A 15,833-nucleotide genomic window follows, 5' to 3' on the forward strand; every position below is an offset into this window, starting at 1 on the left:
ATTAAGCGAATAGCTGGGTGCTTTTCTAGTTGTGCGCTGAAGCTTTCAGGGTACAAAATGGAGGCTTACGAGCAACAGAGGCCGGGGAACAATAGGTGAAGGGGTTGCCAGTGTATCCGGGGTTACAAGAACAGACTGGCACGTGATTGATCGTTTCGCATCGGGCTTGCAATCCACAGGTTCCTGGGCAAGGGTCCCTGCACTTGAGGCCCACGCAGGCCATCGTCTTGGCGCAATCGGAATTTTGGGTACATTCGGGTCTGCATCCTTCGTACGGGTCACCTATGTAGTCTGGCAAACAGGAACAGGAACCAACGCCGTTGTTCTCGCGACAAATCGCGTTGGTACCGCACGGGGAAGGCTCGCATGGTTTCCTAAGGTCTAGGGGTGTATCTGATGGAAAGAAAAACACTTTCTGCTTTAGTTTCATTGATCGTGCAACGGTGGTGGGTCAAAGCTTGTGCAGTGGCGTGAACTATTTCTCTGTTCAGAGTCGATGATTCTTATGGGCTTGAGACGCAAAGCGGAAGCTCTCTTCGACGATTTCGAGACTTGCTCGCTTTAGTTTGTATTGTTAGGGTGTTTCGTGAGTTTGGGTGTTTCGTGAGGCTTTTCATGTTTCATTAGGAGTTTATTTCGTTATGATTCGTTATGGTCATTCGTTGAAGCATGTTTTTGGGATCTAGATACATTTCTATAAGCAGTTTAGGTCTTCCTAAGGGGTTAATTTCTCCGTGTCCAGGTTTAACGAGGGTCTATCAAAAGGACGCAAGGACAAAGTGTTTTCAACTATAACACTGATGCAGGACATTTTACCTCCAGGTATTAGGGATTGTGCGGTGTTCTTCCTAGAATGGGTTATCGATCAGGGGGTGAGTGCAATTAAGAGCCTATACTCCGTAGGCCCCGCCACCATTCTCTTGACACGGTTATTTCTGGGGGTAAGTACGCAAGGGAGGCGTGCTGTTCTCAACGAACTAGTTAATCGCATGGGGTGATTCGTTTGCAGTCGACTTTTATCGTGAGTGAAAAATTTCTAAGGCCCCGCCACCATGACGCTTTGTCACTTTGTTAGGGCCATTAATTCTCGTCAACGGCGATGATCGCTTTTTGTTAGAGTACGCAATGAACGGGGTTAGAAAAGGTATGAACGAAAGCACTTACCTGCGTTGCCCGCGTGCAAAGGGCAAATTTTGCATGGAAGAGAAAAAGAATAGCGAAAAGTTGGTACAGTGAACTCACCCTTGGCGAACGGCTCACAAACGCTGAACGGATTTCCGGTGTAACCTTCGACACAAGCACACACCGCGTGGTGATTCACTACCGAACACTGCGCGTTCAGACCGCACAAACCCGCGCACGGATCGCGACACTTTTGTTGCATACACGCTAAGTGCGGCGGACACTCGGGATTTATCGTACACTCCGGTCTACAATTTGGCGGAACACCGATGTAGTTTGCGATGCACGAACAAGCTGGACTGTCGCCTCTCTGTTGACACTCTGCGTTTGGTCCGCATGGTGAGGGCTGGCAGGGGTTCGTTGGTACTGGTGGGGTCTCTGTAAATAAATAAAATATTTAGGGCACTGATAAATTTTATAAACACTGTAGGGATAATATAGTATATTATTGTATATACATATGCAAGTGTAACACTCGTCAAATGAGATGTGCTTTTTATTAGAAAAAGAAACATACTGGGCATCGGGTAGCATCTGGTGAACGGATCCCCGGTGTGTCCCTCGTGGCAGCTGCATATAGGATTGTGATTGACAACTTGACACCTGGTATTCTGTCCACAGGTACCAGGACAAGGGTCCTGACACTTGTTGTTCAGACATGCCTGAGTTAAAGGACACTCCGCACTGACCACGCATTCGGGTCTGCAGGCTGGAGGACTGCCAATGAATCCTGATTGGCAAGAACAGACTGCGTGGTCGTTCACCACTTTGCAGATGCTGTTTGCTCCGCACGGAGATGGCGTGCACGGCTGCTTACGTGGTTCTGGACAGATAAACATTTATTTAGTGCTCTACCATTACGAAGTACAAAGTATTTCAGATATCCATGTCCACATATGACTGCGACTTCCGTTCTTTATGTGTGAAATATTTCATTTATGAAACATAAATACAATACTTAAACGTAATTGCAATCAATGATGCTCATTTACAGTCATGTCCTTCGAACAATTCTTCAGTATAAATTAAATTATAAAAATAATTGAAGTAGGATAACATTGGTCAATCGTAGAATATGTATCTTTTTGAATACATATCCATACATGGTCCTGAATGATGATCACATATCTAGATATCATTGTAATCCAACTTACCCTCAGGCACGTGTTGTCTACATAATGTGAAAGGATCTCCAGTGGTTCCAGCAGGACAACTGCACATAGGAATGTGGTTGACCACATCACACTTCGCACTGGTTCCACAAGTGCCAACGCAAGGATCCACACAGTAATGGTTCACGCAAGCTTTCACTCGAGAACAGTCCGAGTTCATGGTGCACTCCGGACGACAATAAGAGTAAGAATCGCCGAAATAATTCGGAAGACACGTGCAAACTCCATCGCTGCATTCCGCGTTTGGTCCACAAGGTGAGGGGTTGCATCGATCCTCCGGTGTTTTTGGTTGTTCTGCAAATTAATATGTTGATAAAACCTGTTTACGGTATAGGAGGTATAAGGTACGTACCTATTATCTGCGAGCAGAGCGTGAAAGGATCTCCAGTGAATCCTGCCTGGCACAAGCAGACAGGAATGTGGTTCTGCACTCTGCAGTCTGCGTTCTGACCGCAGGATCCAACGCAGGGATCGCGACACTTTTCGGAAATGCACGCCTGAGTTGATGGACAGTCGGTGTTGACCACGCATTCTGGGCGGCAGTTGGGTGGAAGTCCGATGTAGTTCTTCAAGCAAGAGCAAGCTGCTTGGTCGCCGATTGCTCTGCACTCTGCGTAGAGGCCACATGGGCTTGGGTTGCAAGGATCACCCACTGGTGGCATTGGTGTCACTGTAAAATAAATAAAACATTAACAACTTATCCAAAGTGATACATAGAGGGAATAATATTAGAATTAAGAAGTTCAAGGTAGAAAAAAAGAAAAGTTGGACCTACCTGTGTGAGGATAGCACCTGGAGAAAGGATCTCCAGTGGTTCCCTGCGGACAGCTGCACAACGGATTGTGATTGATCACCCTGCAATTGGCTCCCATTCCACAAGTTCCAGGACAAGGATCAGTACACTTGTACTTATAACACGCTCTATTTTGTGGACACTCGGAGTTGACCACGCACTCAGGTTTGCAGTTCGGAGGTGATCCAACATAGGACTCCTGACAGGTGCACACGGCTTGATCATTGACAGCTCGGCACAGACTGTTAGGACCACACGGAGATGGACTGCACGGATCGACCACTGTGGGTTCCGTCACCGGACTTATTGGGAGAGTGCAGCTCGTGAAAGGATCTCCTACATAGCCGGGTTGACAAGTGCAAGTTGGAATGTGATTGATGACCGAGCATTGAGCCTGAATGCCGCACACTCCTGGACAAGGATCCTCGCACTTGTTGCGAACGCAGGCCTTGTTGGTTGGACAGTCGGAGCTGAGGATGCACTCTGGTTGACACCCTTCGTAAGGATTTCCGTGATAGTCGTCGATACAGATGCAGGCACCCACGTTGTCGCGCTGCTGGCAAATAGCGTTAGGCCCGCAGGGTGATGGTTCACACGGGTTGATGGCTTCCTCTGCAAGTTATGGTAATAATTACTAAGATGAACTAGGAGACGAACCTTGAAAACTGCAAATTTAGATCGTTTAAACAGACATACCTTCCAATACAATGCACTGGACGAATGGATTTCCTGTATATCCAGACGTACAGGAACACGTGACAGCATGATTAACCACGAGACACCTGGCGTTCTCGCCGCAAGATCCAGGACAAGGATCTGTACACTTCGAGTTTATGCACGCCTTGTCCGTAGGACAGTCAGGGTTGATGAGACACTCTGGACGGCAGGATGGCGGCGTGCCGATGTAGGAAGGCAGACAAGAACAGGATGGATATCCATTTACGTTCTGGCACTGAGCGTTTGGTCCACAAGGTGAAGGATTGCAGGGATCTCCCATATCTTTAACTTCTGGTGAAACTGTAAATGTAATAATTAATAGGTTATGTGATTTCAAACAGCATAGGTTTTATTCGCGACTTGATACCACACTGTAGCTATTAACGTACTTGAAATGTCGTAGCAACTCTTGAAAGGATCTCCGGTCTGACCAGAAAGACAGCTGCAAATCGGCGAATGGTTGATGACCTCGCACCTAGCGTTCAGTCCACAAGATCCTAAGCAAGGATCCGTACACTTCTTGTTGATGCAAGCACGAGTTGGCGGACACTCGGAACTGACTACACACTCTGGTCTACAAGATGGCGGAGAGCCCAGGTAGCCTTGAAGGCAAGAACACACAGCGTGGTCCTCGACGTTGCGACACTGGCTGTTTGGTCCACACGGTGAGACAGGTGAGCATGGATCTTTCGATGGTTGGGAAACTGCAACGAGTTGTATCTCGGTACTAACTGCAACTAGTTAAAGCATAAGTATTTAACTAGTATATTTACTTGGAGGTTGTACACGGCAGCTGACGAACGGATCTCCGACATAGCCAGTCAGACAAGAGCAAACCGGAATGTGATTCACCACGTCGCAAACCGCGTTCTGACCACACGTTCCTGGACAAGGATCTTTGCATTTGTTCTTTAGGCAAGTCTTGTCTCGAGGACACTCGGAATTGAGGATGCACTCTGGTCGACAGGATTCGTATGGGTTGCCAATATATTCTGGCAGACATTCGCAGTCACCGTTGTTGCATATCGCGTTCGGTCCACAAGGCGATGGACTGCATGGATCGCTCACAGGTGGCAAAGTAGCTGCACAAGAATTATTATAGATCATTATAGACCATGTATCATTATAGATCATGAAAATATCTCTACAAAGCTAGATTCTCTTACTCGGAGGGATGATGGTGCACTGTGTGAATGGATCTCCAGTGAATCCCTCCATACACGTGCAGACTGGTATGTGATTCAGAACGTGGCACTGAGCGTTGACACCGCAGGACCCTGGACAAGGATCCTGACACTTCTGGTTCACGCAAGCAAGGTGACTCTTGCACTCGGAGCTTAGTATGCACTCCGGTCGACATTCTGGAGGCACACCGATGTAGTTGGGCAGACAGGAACACGCCGGATTTCCGGATATGATCTGGCACAAGGAATTGGGACCACACGGCGATGGAGTGCAAGACGGTGGTCTCTCGGTGGTCGGTGGAACATTTACATCTAAGAAACCGTGAATATTAGAAAAATTCAGGTTGTGACAGGAGTTATGTAAATTATTCTTACCATAAGGAGAACACTGGGTGAAAGGATCTCCTGTGAAACCACCGGGACAAGTGCAGATCGGGTTGTGGTTCTTCGTGGTGCACTGTGCCCTCAGTCCGCAAGTATTCGGGCAAGGATCCGCGCACTTCTTGTTCACACAAGCTAAGTGAGCTGGACACTCGGCATTAACAACACACTCTGGTCTACAATTCGGTGGAATTCCTCTGTATTCCGGCAGGCAGGTGCACACTGCTTGGCCGTTGACTTCGCGGCACTTGCTATTAGGTCCGCACGGCGATGGTGAACATGGATCCAATGGTGGAACTCCTGCAATTTATCAAAAAAAAGAATGTATCCGAGACTCAATTTATGTCGACATTTAATCAAGAATGACATTTACTTGTCATCTCTTTAATTTCGCATGCGTAGTACGGGTCTCCAGTGTATCCAGGAGGACAAGTGCAAACTGGAACGTGCTGTTGAACTTTACAGATGGATAGCGTGCCGCAGGTGCTGGGACAAGGATCTGAGCACTTGAATCCAACGCAGGCCAACTGTGGAGCACAGTCGTTGTTCGACTCGCATTCCCTGTGGCATCCTCTTTCGTTGTCGTAGGGATCTCCGATGAAGTCCGGCGGACATGCACAGGCTCCCGCGCCGTTCCTCTCGCGACACTGAGCGTTTGGACCGCAAGGATTCGGCAGACACGGATTGGACACGCTTATGTCCGTAGCTAAGAAAGAGAATTAATTGTTACGAAATTGAAATCCCAAAGATTCGACATCAGGACGGAAACTTACTTGGAGGAGGTGCCAGGACGCAGCGCACACTAGCATCCCCTTCGTACCCTTCGGGACAAGTGCATATAGGCACATGATTCTGAACCGTGCACCTCGCAAGCTCTCCACAAGCACCCGGACAGGGGTTCTTACACCTCTGTTCTATACAAGCAGCCGAGTGGAAGCAGTCCGAATTGTCCGTGCACTCGGGTCTGCAATTTGGAGGGCGACCCACAAAATTTAGAAGACACGAACAAGCCGGTTGTGAGCCGATCACTCTGCACTGCGAGTTTGGACCGCAGGGATTCGGAGAGCAAGGATTTCCCAGATCCTTGTACGGCGGTTGAGTTGGCTGGTACCTGACGCACTGTATCAACGGGTTCCCGGTGAAGCCAGTTGGACACGTGCAGATAGGGTTGTGGTTGACCGTCAGGCACTTGGTGTTCAAGCCGCAAGAACCTGGACAAGGATCCGCGCACTTGTTGTCGATACACGCTTTGTTCTGAGAACAATCTGAGCTGACTATGCACTCTGGTCGACAGGTGGGTGGTACTCCGACGAATCCTGGTTGACAGAGACACACCGCGTGTTCGTTGTGCACGCGGCAGTTGCTGTTGGGTCCACAAGGTGAAGGCTCGCAGGGGTTGATCGGCAAAGGTTCAGGTGTTACTTCTATTCCGGTGCATACGTTGAACGGGTCTCCAGTGTATCCGGGCAAACAGGAGCAGGATGGAGCGTGGTTGATCACCCTGCAGGTTGCTCCTTGACCACAGGTGCCGGGACAAGGATTCACGCACTTGTTGTTGAGACAAGCCTTGCTGCGATCGCAGTCGGTGTTCGTGACGCACTCTGGCCTGCAGCCCGTGTACGGGTCGCCGATGTACTCTGGCAGACACGTGCAGGATCCCACGCCATTTCGTTCGTTGCAAATCGCGTTTGCTCCGCAGGGCGACGGGTTGCAGGGTGTTCGGGGTTGCTCGGTTGTCGTGGGTTCTGAAGAGGAACATTTGATAGTAGTTGATACAATTAAGCTTTGCAAGAGTTTACAGATTTTACAATAGCAAAAAGTTTAATAATTTACATACCTTCTAGTATTGGTATACATTCGGTGAACGGATCTCCGGTGTACCCGGTGTTGCAGATGCAAACTGGATTGTGCTTCACAACATTGCAGTAGGTGTTCACACCACAGGAGCCTGGACACGGGTCCACACACTGCTCGTTCTGGCACGCAAGGTTTCCTGGACAGCCTTCGTTAATCACGCACTCGGGTCGACAATTCGGAGCTCTGCCCACGTAGTTAGGTAGACAGGAACATGCCGGGAAACCGTCGATCACCCGGCACTGAGAGTTTGGTCCACATGGCGATGGAATGCATGGGTTGCCGCTGGGTTCTGGTCCAGGTTGCTTCGGTTCCGCTTTAAGGTACAAATTTTCGTGAGGATCTTTAATACTGCAGTTTATGAATTAATATTTTACACGTCTTACGTTCTTTGACGCATCCAAAGAATGGGTCACCGGTGTATCCGGACGTGCAGCTGCATACAGGGTTGTGATTGATGACTTGGCAGTCGGCGTTTAGGCCACAGGTGCCTGGACACGGGTCTCTGCACTTTTGAGCAATGCATGCGGTGTTCTGAGTGCAGTCGGTGCTGACTACGCATTCTGGCCGACATTGTGGTGGACTGCCCACGTAGTCCGGTTGACAGGAGCAGACTGCGTGATTGTCGATCACGCGACAGTTACTGTATGGACCGCATGGGGATGGTTGACATGGATCGCCTGGTATTGGTGTAACTGAAAGGGAAACAGAGTAACGTTTTACTTCCTGCTGATTAATGCAAATTAAGAAGATAAAGTGGTAAGTTCTAAGGTAATTAAATGGAAACTTCTAAGGTAAGGTATCTAAGTTAAACTTACCAGACGATATGTGGCAAGATTTCAGAGGATCCCCAGTGTAGCCAGACAAGCAACTGCACGAAGGTTGATGATTGATCACTTGGCACTGAGCGTTTATGCCACAGGCGCCTATGCACGGGTCCTTGCACTTGTTGTTTATGCAAGCCTTCGTGTGGACGCAGTCAGAGTTCTGGACACATTCGGGTCTGCATCCTTCGTAAGGATCTCCGGTGTAGTCAGGCAGACAGGTGCAGGAGCCAGCTCCGTTTCGTTCTTTACAGACTGCGTTTGCACCGCATGGAGATGGGTCACACGGTAGTGCAGCAGGGAAGGTTGCTGTAATTGAAAAATAGTATCAGAACTTCTGACCAAAGGTTTAAGTTAGAAATTAAATGATTAGTGTTACCTTTACTATATACGGAGGATTGAAATAGAAAGTAATGTTAGTATTTTTGAGCAGAGGTTTGAAATATGATTAGTATTACCTTTGCTGCATCCAGAGAATGGATCCCCTTCGTATCCCTCATTGCACTGGCACATAGGACGATGATTCTGCACCGTGCAGTTCGTGTTGAACCCACAAGATCCTGCACAGGGGTCCACACACTTCTTCTGAACACAAGCCAAATAATTCGGGCAGTCCTGATGTATCAGACACTCCGGTCTACAATTTGGTGGCGCTCCAAACATTCCACTGATGCAAGTACACACAGGATGGTCTTCCTGCACCCGACATTCCGCGTTCGGTCCGCAGGGCGAAGGCAAACAAGGGTTCTTCGGTCCCGGTAAAGGTATATCTAACAAAGAAGAAAGCGAACTCCAGTATTCTTCTCTCTACACTCATGTGTACAATGCAGAATTATAATACAATCATACACATACCTTCTTTGACGCATTGCGTGAACGGATCTCCAACAAAGTCTGGAGGACAGCTACAAATAGGGTTGTGATTGATGACCTGGCATAATGCATTCTGCCCACACAAGCCGGGACAAGGATCTCCACACTTCTGACCGATGCAAGACAGGTGAGCGGGGCATTCGGAGCTAACTAGGCACTCTGGACGACAGGATGGTGGTGTGCCGTGGTATCCTGGGCTGCAGGAACACACTGCACGGTCGTTCATCACGCGACAGATACTGTGGGGTCCACAAGGTGATGGCATACAGGGGTTCTGGGCTGGCAGAGCTAAAAAATGAGTTAAATGTTCAGTTTCGTCAAAGGTAGTTCGGTCAGGGATAGTCGGTTTTGTCAAACGTAGTCAGTTCCATCAACAAGAACAAAATCAACAAGAACAATTCATAAAGAAACTTACGAGACTTCTCGACTTTACAAGAGCTAAACGGATCCCCAGTGTATCCAGGCAAACAAGAGCAGACTGGAACGTGTTCAACCACTTCGCACTTGGCGTTCGAACCACACACACCCGGACAAGGATCTCTGCAGTGCTGATTGAAGCACGCCAGATGATTTTCGCAATCCTGGTTCACGATGCACTCTGCTTCACAGCCGTCTATATAGGGATTACCAATGAACGGTGGCACGCATCTGCATTTTGCGACGCCATCTTCTTCCACGCAGATCGCGTTCTTTCCGCAAGGCATCAGTAAACAAGGATCTTGCACGCCTGTCTGTGATACTGAAAGCAAATATTCCTCTCATTAAATTAGAACTTCCCATAGCAAATATTACTCTTATTAAATTACAACTTCTGGCATACTTTCTTTGCTGTTAATAAAATTACTATGATCTTTACCTGTACAACTCTGGTACGGATTTCCAAAAGTATTCGCAGGACAATAACATGGCGGTACTCTGTTCGCGTCGCAGCTGGCTCCAGCTCCACAAGGATTAGGATCGCACTGATCAGACTTCGGTACACATCCTCTGATGGTGTTAGGACTTTCGATGTACCCTGGTAGGCAGGTACACTTCGACAGACCGTTGTTTAAGACAGAACATTGAGTGTTGGGTCCACATGGTGATGGCTCGCAAGGATTCACAGGCAGTGCGCAAGGAGATTGAGGTGGATTCCCTTCGTATCCTGGGAGACAGAAACACCTCACTTGTCCTGCTACCACGCGACAGCCGGAATTGACGCCGCAAGGATTGCCTTGGCATTGGTCACCCTCTGGAACTGGATATAAGACATTTAATTAATCAAGGATATCGTATGAAGGTTATTGTCATCGCATACAATTTTTTTAGTTTATCAAGAAAATCACATGGACCAATTAAAGATATTTTAGAAAATAATTAAACTTACTGCACTGTTCGAATGGATTCCCAGTCAATCCTTTCGGACAGAAGCATATTGGATTGCCATTGTCGTTTTCGCACATCGCGTCCAAACCGCAAGGATTCGGTACGCAGGGATCCGTAGATCCTTGTGTGCAACCAACATGAGGGTCTCCTTGATATCCCGGATGACATCTGCACTGTGCCTGATGATTTTCCGGATAACAGTTAGCATTAGCACCGCAATCGGTCTCCAAACAAGGATCAATGCACTGTCTGTTCAGGCGGTCGCAGTATTTGCTCGGTGGACAGTCCTCGTTGTACTGACAGATGTTCTTGCCTTCGTCTTCTACAATCACCGGATAATCATTGATATTTGCAAAGTGATTTTGAGATAAGTTGAATGTACCTGGTGCACAGTAGGAGAAACCATTTCCGTGGTAACCGTCCTCGCAACTGCAGTCCGCTTTGTGATTCGTGTTAACGCAAATCGCGTTGTTGGCACACGGGTTCCAAACGAGACACGGTTCCTGACAAGTGCCCTCAATGCACGCCTCTGTCAGCGGACAATCTTTGTGGCTAGTGCAACCCGCTAGAGAAAGATGGAGAAAGCCCGTATAGCCCCGAGAAAGAGTGCAGAGGTACAAAATATAGGGTGACAGGCTCGAGTGTGTCATAAAATACAGTGTATCGTGTGTGTATGTGTCGGTGTGCCGAACAATCGTGTCGAGCGTGTTTCAGACTCGAAGTAACAGTTGAGAGAGTATCTAAACCGAAGGTTGTGTGAAATTGGAAATGAAATTGCACGTCGAATATCCACGGTATATGTACAGTACATACATATTTACAGATTGCACGCTGTAAAAAAGGTAAGTTGTGGAAGATATGGTTGCAGATGTGGGTACAAACCTTTGACGCACGTGTACGTCGCTGGGTCGCACTCCATGCCCGGTGGACAGTAAGGACAATCTGTTTCGTTTGTTATATCTGGGGAAATTATTTATCAAATTAAATTCTTCTGTAGTGTAAAATGAAATCATATAGGTATAGAAATTAAGAGGTACAAGTTCAGAATTATAGTAGGCTCTCGTTATAGTGCCACCCTCACGAGAATTCCTGCCAGTCATTCTATCGAACTTGTATCAATTAATTTTCTATACCTCCTCGACTAATTTTTACCTTTCACGCAAACAGGTCTATGATCTTGAACATGGCACACCTCAACGAAGTCGCATGGGTTGTGAACAGTGCAGGGGTTCAAACACTGTTGGTTAATACAGGCCAGCTGGGAGAGACAGTCGTCGTGCGTTGCACATTTGGTATCTGATGAAACGAACGTGTATTAGAAGCTCAAAGTAAAGATCCATCGATTTTAAAACATTTTGAAACTTTTCTATTTTTAATCTTGATCCCTTGAAATTCTCAACACATATGATTCATAAAATGTACAATACTAAACAGATATACACAAAATCCCCTAATTCCTAGAACATATATAATGGTTTTCGTGTTATATGTGTGAAGCCCAGAAACAGTCGTTAGTTGGTCCACTTATAAAGGAAACTATCCGTAAAATATACAAACCGGAAGTTTTCTTTAGAAATGGATTCCATAAATTACAATTAATGGTTAAGTGAAGCGAGAAGAGATCGTGCAGAAGCACAATAATGTACAGCATGCAAAGAGCGCTAATGCAGCAGGTCCATGTCTGCACTGGATTGCAGAAGTACTGTAATTCTGGCAAACATTGAAATGTTCCATTTGTGTTGTTGTACCCGAGACCATCCGGACAAATGATGGATGATCGAACGATAACTCTCCAGAATTGGTTGCCTCCAATTTTCATCTGGATAACGGGTGATTGTCACGCTGCAAGATATTTTGCAGAGACACAACATTGGTGAACACGAGAACATTTACAACACTCCCGACAACACAGATCTTTACCTGGGAGTATGCTACAATTAGTTGTACTCTGGTTGACTGTTAGGTTGAAGCACACGGGCCGATGCATTGTGTCCCATTCTGTTTCGTTTAAACACGGACCAGTCTGGTTTGAACAGATTTCGCATTCTTTATTGTCGATCGTTTTGTTGCAACGTGTGTTTCCTGTTTCTGTAGGTGTTACTAGAGTTGTGGGTTCTGATGTTATCTGTTCTGTGAAATTTGGTTCTGTCGATTGATCTGTGGAATATTCTGTTGGCGAAGGTTGCGTGGAGTAGTGTGTGCTTGTTGAATATTCCGTTGTAGCGATTGTTGTAGGCTGTTCTGTGAAATATTGTGTTGTTTCCGGTTGCGTGGAATATTGTTCGGTATCAGGTTGTTTCGTGGATGGTTGTTCAGTTGTTGGAAATTGTTCTGTTGGATATTGTGTAGTTGTTGTAGGTTGTTTTGTAGAATACTGAGGAGTTGTTAAAGGTTGTTCTGTAGAATACTTAATAGTTGTTGTAGGTTGTTCTGTAGAGTACTGAGTAGTTGTTAAAGGTTGTTCTGTAGAATACTCAATAGTTGTTGTAGGTTGTTCTGTAGAGTACTGAGTAGTTGTTAAAGGTTGTTCTGTAGAATACTCAATAGTTGTAGGTTGTTCTGTAGAATACTGAGTAGTTGTTAAAGGTTGTTCTGAAGTATACTGTATAGTTGTTAAAGTTTGTTCTGAAGTATACTGTATAGTTGTTGAAGGTTGTTCTGTAGTATACTGTATAGTTATTAAAGGTTGTTCTGTAGAATACTGTGTAGATGTTGAAGTTTGTTCTGTAGAATATTGTACAGTCGTTGATTGTTTTTCTGTCGAGTATTGATCCGTGGGATACGATTCAGTCGTTGATGGTTGTTCAATAAAAATCTGTGTTGTTTCTTGTTGTTCAACAGCGTATGACTGAGTGGTATATTGTTCAGTACTAGAAGGTTGTTCAGTTGTTGAAGGTTGTTCAGTTAAATACTGTGTTGTTTCCTGTTGTTCAACAGTGTGTGGCTCGGTGAAAGTTTCAGAAAATTGAGTTGTGGAGTATTGTTCAGTTGTTAAATGTTGTTCTGTAGAGTATTGTGTAGTTGTCGAAGATTGTTCTGTAGAGTATTGTGTAGTAGTTGTGGGTTGTTCTGTAGAGTATTGTGTAGCTGTTGTAGGTTGTTCTGTAGAGTATTGTGTAGTTATTAAAGCTTGTTCTGTAGAGTATTGTGTAGTTGTGGAAGGTTCTTCTGTATAGTATTGTGTAGGTGTTGAAGGTTGTTCTGTAGAGTATCGTGTAGTAGTTGTGGGTTGTTCTGTAGAGTATTGTGTAGCTGTTGTAGGTTGTTCTGTAGAGTATTGTGTAGTTATTAAAGCTTGTTCTGTAGAGTATTGTGTAGTTGTGGAAGGTTCTTCTGTATAGTATTGTGTAGGTGTCGAAGGTTGTTCTGTAGAGTATAGTGTAGCTCTCGAAGGTTGTTCAGTAGAGTATTCTGTAGTTGTCGAAGTTTGTTCATTAAAGTATTGTGTAGTTATTAAAGCTTGTTCTGTATAACCCTGTGTTGTTTCCGTTTGCTCAACAACGCCTTGCGTCGTATTATATTCCCTATCAGAAACTTGCGTCGCGACTTCTTGCGTACTACTCTCTTCCATAAAATACGATGTACTTTGCAAACTCTCAGTAGTCAACTGTTCACTTGTCGATGTTTCAAACGTTGTCTCCCGCAAAGGGTACTGTGCAGTCACAGTGATCAACGTAACACCTTCTGTCGTCATCAAATTAGAACCTTCAGTGTTCAACTGCTTTTGAGTAGAACTATCAAACGTAACCACTTCAACTGTACTCTTTTCGCTAGACACATCTACATCGGTAACGTCATTTGGTGTTTCTGTCGTGTATATGTATATAGGTGTAACTGTAACAACATCTCCAGATAATGGTGTCGTTTCTGGGCAATAAACATACGTAACTGGAGTGACTATCTGAATTCTATCAGTTGTTACTCGATCATTTAACTGTGTCGTTAATGTTGTATCTGTGGTAACTTGTGTACTGTCATATGGTTCAGTTACGGTTTCGATATCTCCTACAGTGTGAACTTCTGTACTCTCTTCCGAAATGTCTTTAACTCCAGGAACCTCTGAAGTACTTGAAGTCGTAACAACAGACAACGTTGTGTCTATATCTTTAACGGTCGCAACAGTGTCCGAAAATGGCGTAGTGCTCAACAGCGTAGAAGTTTCTGAAGTACTCGTAACTTCAAGAGGCAACGTTGTTTCTATATCTTTTACCGTTGCAACAGTGTCTGAAGATGTAGAACTTTCTGAAGTGTCAACTGTCGTAGCCAAAGTTGAGCTACTTTCTTCGACAGGTACTGTACTTTCCGTCAAATGCGAAATTGTGGATGTCTCCTCGGGAATTGTGGAATATGTATTCGCTAGAGTATTAAGCTGTGTAGTGTTGGTTTCATCGATATCGTGAATCGTGTAATCGTAAGTAGACGTGGTAGTGTCTATACAAGTGTCATCCTCGCATCCACAAACAGGCCTGTGTGCTTTAACCCGACATCGAACTGGCAATCGACAATGGTCGACGCAAGGATCAACGCAGGATCCTTCGACACACGCTTCTGTGTCGCTGCAGTCGTCGTCGGACTCGCAGAAATAATCCGGCGTGTAGTCGTGAACTGCTGCGGATACAACATAACATCAGCACACTGATCGCAGCCAAGAGAGAAATAAGAACATAAGAAGGCTGAAAAACTTTCAAGCGTCTGATTAAACTATACTACGATCATACTGTTTACTCCAAGTAATCTACGAATTAATATTAAGATTAAGTTATTAGCATGCTCGCATGTATAATAAATAGACAAGCTATCGGTCAGAAGTATCACCGAATTAGGTCTTTACAGAGACAGATGTAACGGAGAAAAAAAATAATCGTCGAACAGTAAGAACATCGGCAGAGTAGCGGGAGAGTATTCTAAATTTCGAGGGTGGTGAACAGTTGTATCTGTGGTATAACCTGAAACTTTTGTCATTCAGACAACGGAATTGTGCTTCAAACCTATAAAGTCCAAATTGTGTTGGTAGAGTTAGTGGTGGGGTGCTCCGAGGGGAAAGATTCATTTATTATAATCAAATGGTTGTGTCGAAATCATTTGTTCAAATTACCAAGTCCTAATCACCAAACAATCATCACTGTGTATAGCCCTGTCGCTACTTGTACGACAACGTGCCTTTTGTTCATTGCAAACACGTTGCAACCATGTGTTCCATCACTACATGTCTTTATTATAATATATTTCGACCATCGCTATCACTACTCATAGCTATCACTACTCAATTATTACTCGCCCCTGTCGCCACGCAGTGCTGTCACTACTTGATCATTACCACCCCATCACAACATTTGCCCACCCCTCACGCGCCAATATTGCTGTATGTCTTTACTAGATGATTCTACTAGCGGTGACTCTACTGCCACTCGTCCCCATCACTACACGTCCCAAACATCACATGCCTTATTGCTACGCATCTCCATTACTACGTATTATATCGGTACGC

At 45.6% G+C, this 15,833-nt stretch overlaps 2 protein-coding genes across 2 annotated transcripts in view; both read right to left on the minus strand.

The window, feature by feature from the left end:
- The window catches only part of dpy (fibrillin-like protein dumpy), a 123,192-nt gene that overhangs the window by 64,390 nt on the left and 42,969 nt on the right, over positions 1-15,833 (minus strand). Inside the window, 24 exon segments of the mRNA XM_076531097.1 lie at positions 70-393; positions 1,243-1,560; positions 1,700-2,005; positions 2,337-2,648; positions 2,707-3,024; positions 3,130-3,759; positions 3,844-4,164; positions 4,254-4,568; positions 4,638-4,946; positions 5,031-5,360; positions 5,424-5,729; positions 5,803-6,135; positions 6,203-7,174; positions 7,267-7,599; positions 7,670-7,978; positions 8,102-8,416; positions 8,566-8,877; positions 8,963-9,268; positions 9,396-9,719; positions 9,837-10,217; positions 10,347-10,667; positions 10,728-10,910; positions 11,228-11,305; positions 11,498-11,641. Coding sequence (XP_076387212.1) covers positions 70-393; positions 1,243-1,560; positions 1,700-2,005; positions 2,337-2,648; positions 2,707-3,024; positions 3,130-3,759; positions 3,844-4,164; positions 4,254-4,568; positions 4,638-4,946; positions 5,031-5,360; positions 5,424-5,729; positions 5,803-6,135; positions 6,203-7,174; positions 7,267-7,599; positions 7,670-7,978; positions 8,102-8,416; positions 8,566-8,877; positions 8,963-9,268; positions 9,396-9,719; positions 9,837-10,217; positions 10,347-10,667; positions 10,728-10,910; positions 11,228-11,305; positions 11,498-11,641 — 8,100 coding nt within the window.
- On the minus strand, positions 11,676-15,810 carry LOC143264344 (uncharacterized). Its single transcript, XM_076531170.1, has 2 exons — positions 15,786-15,810; positions 11,676-14,953 (listed from the first exon to the last, which is right to left on the minus strand). The coding sequence occupies exons 1-2, from the start codon at positions 15,808-15,810 to the stop codon at positions 12,183-12,185; spliced, it is 2,796 nt and encodes a 931-aa protein (XP_076387285.1). The 3' UTR covers positions 11,676-12,182.

Source organism: Megachile rotundata, chromosome 4, assembly GCF_050947335.1.
Source record: "Megachile rotundata isolate GNS110a chromosome 4, iyMegRotu1, whole genome shotgun sequence".
In the NCBI taxonomy this organism is placed as follows: Eukaryota; Metazoa; Arthropoda; class Insecta; order Hymenoptera; family Megachilidae; genus Megachile; species Megachile rotundata.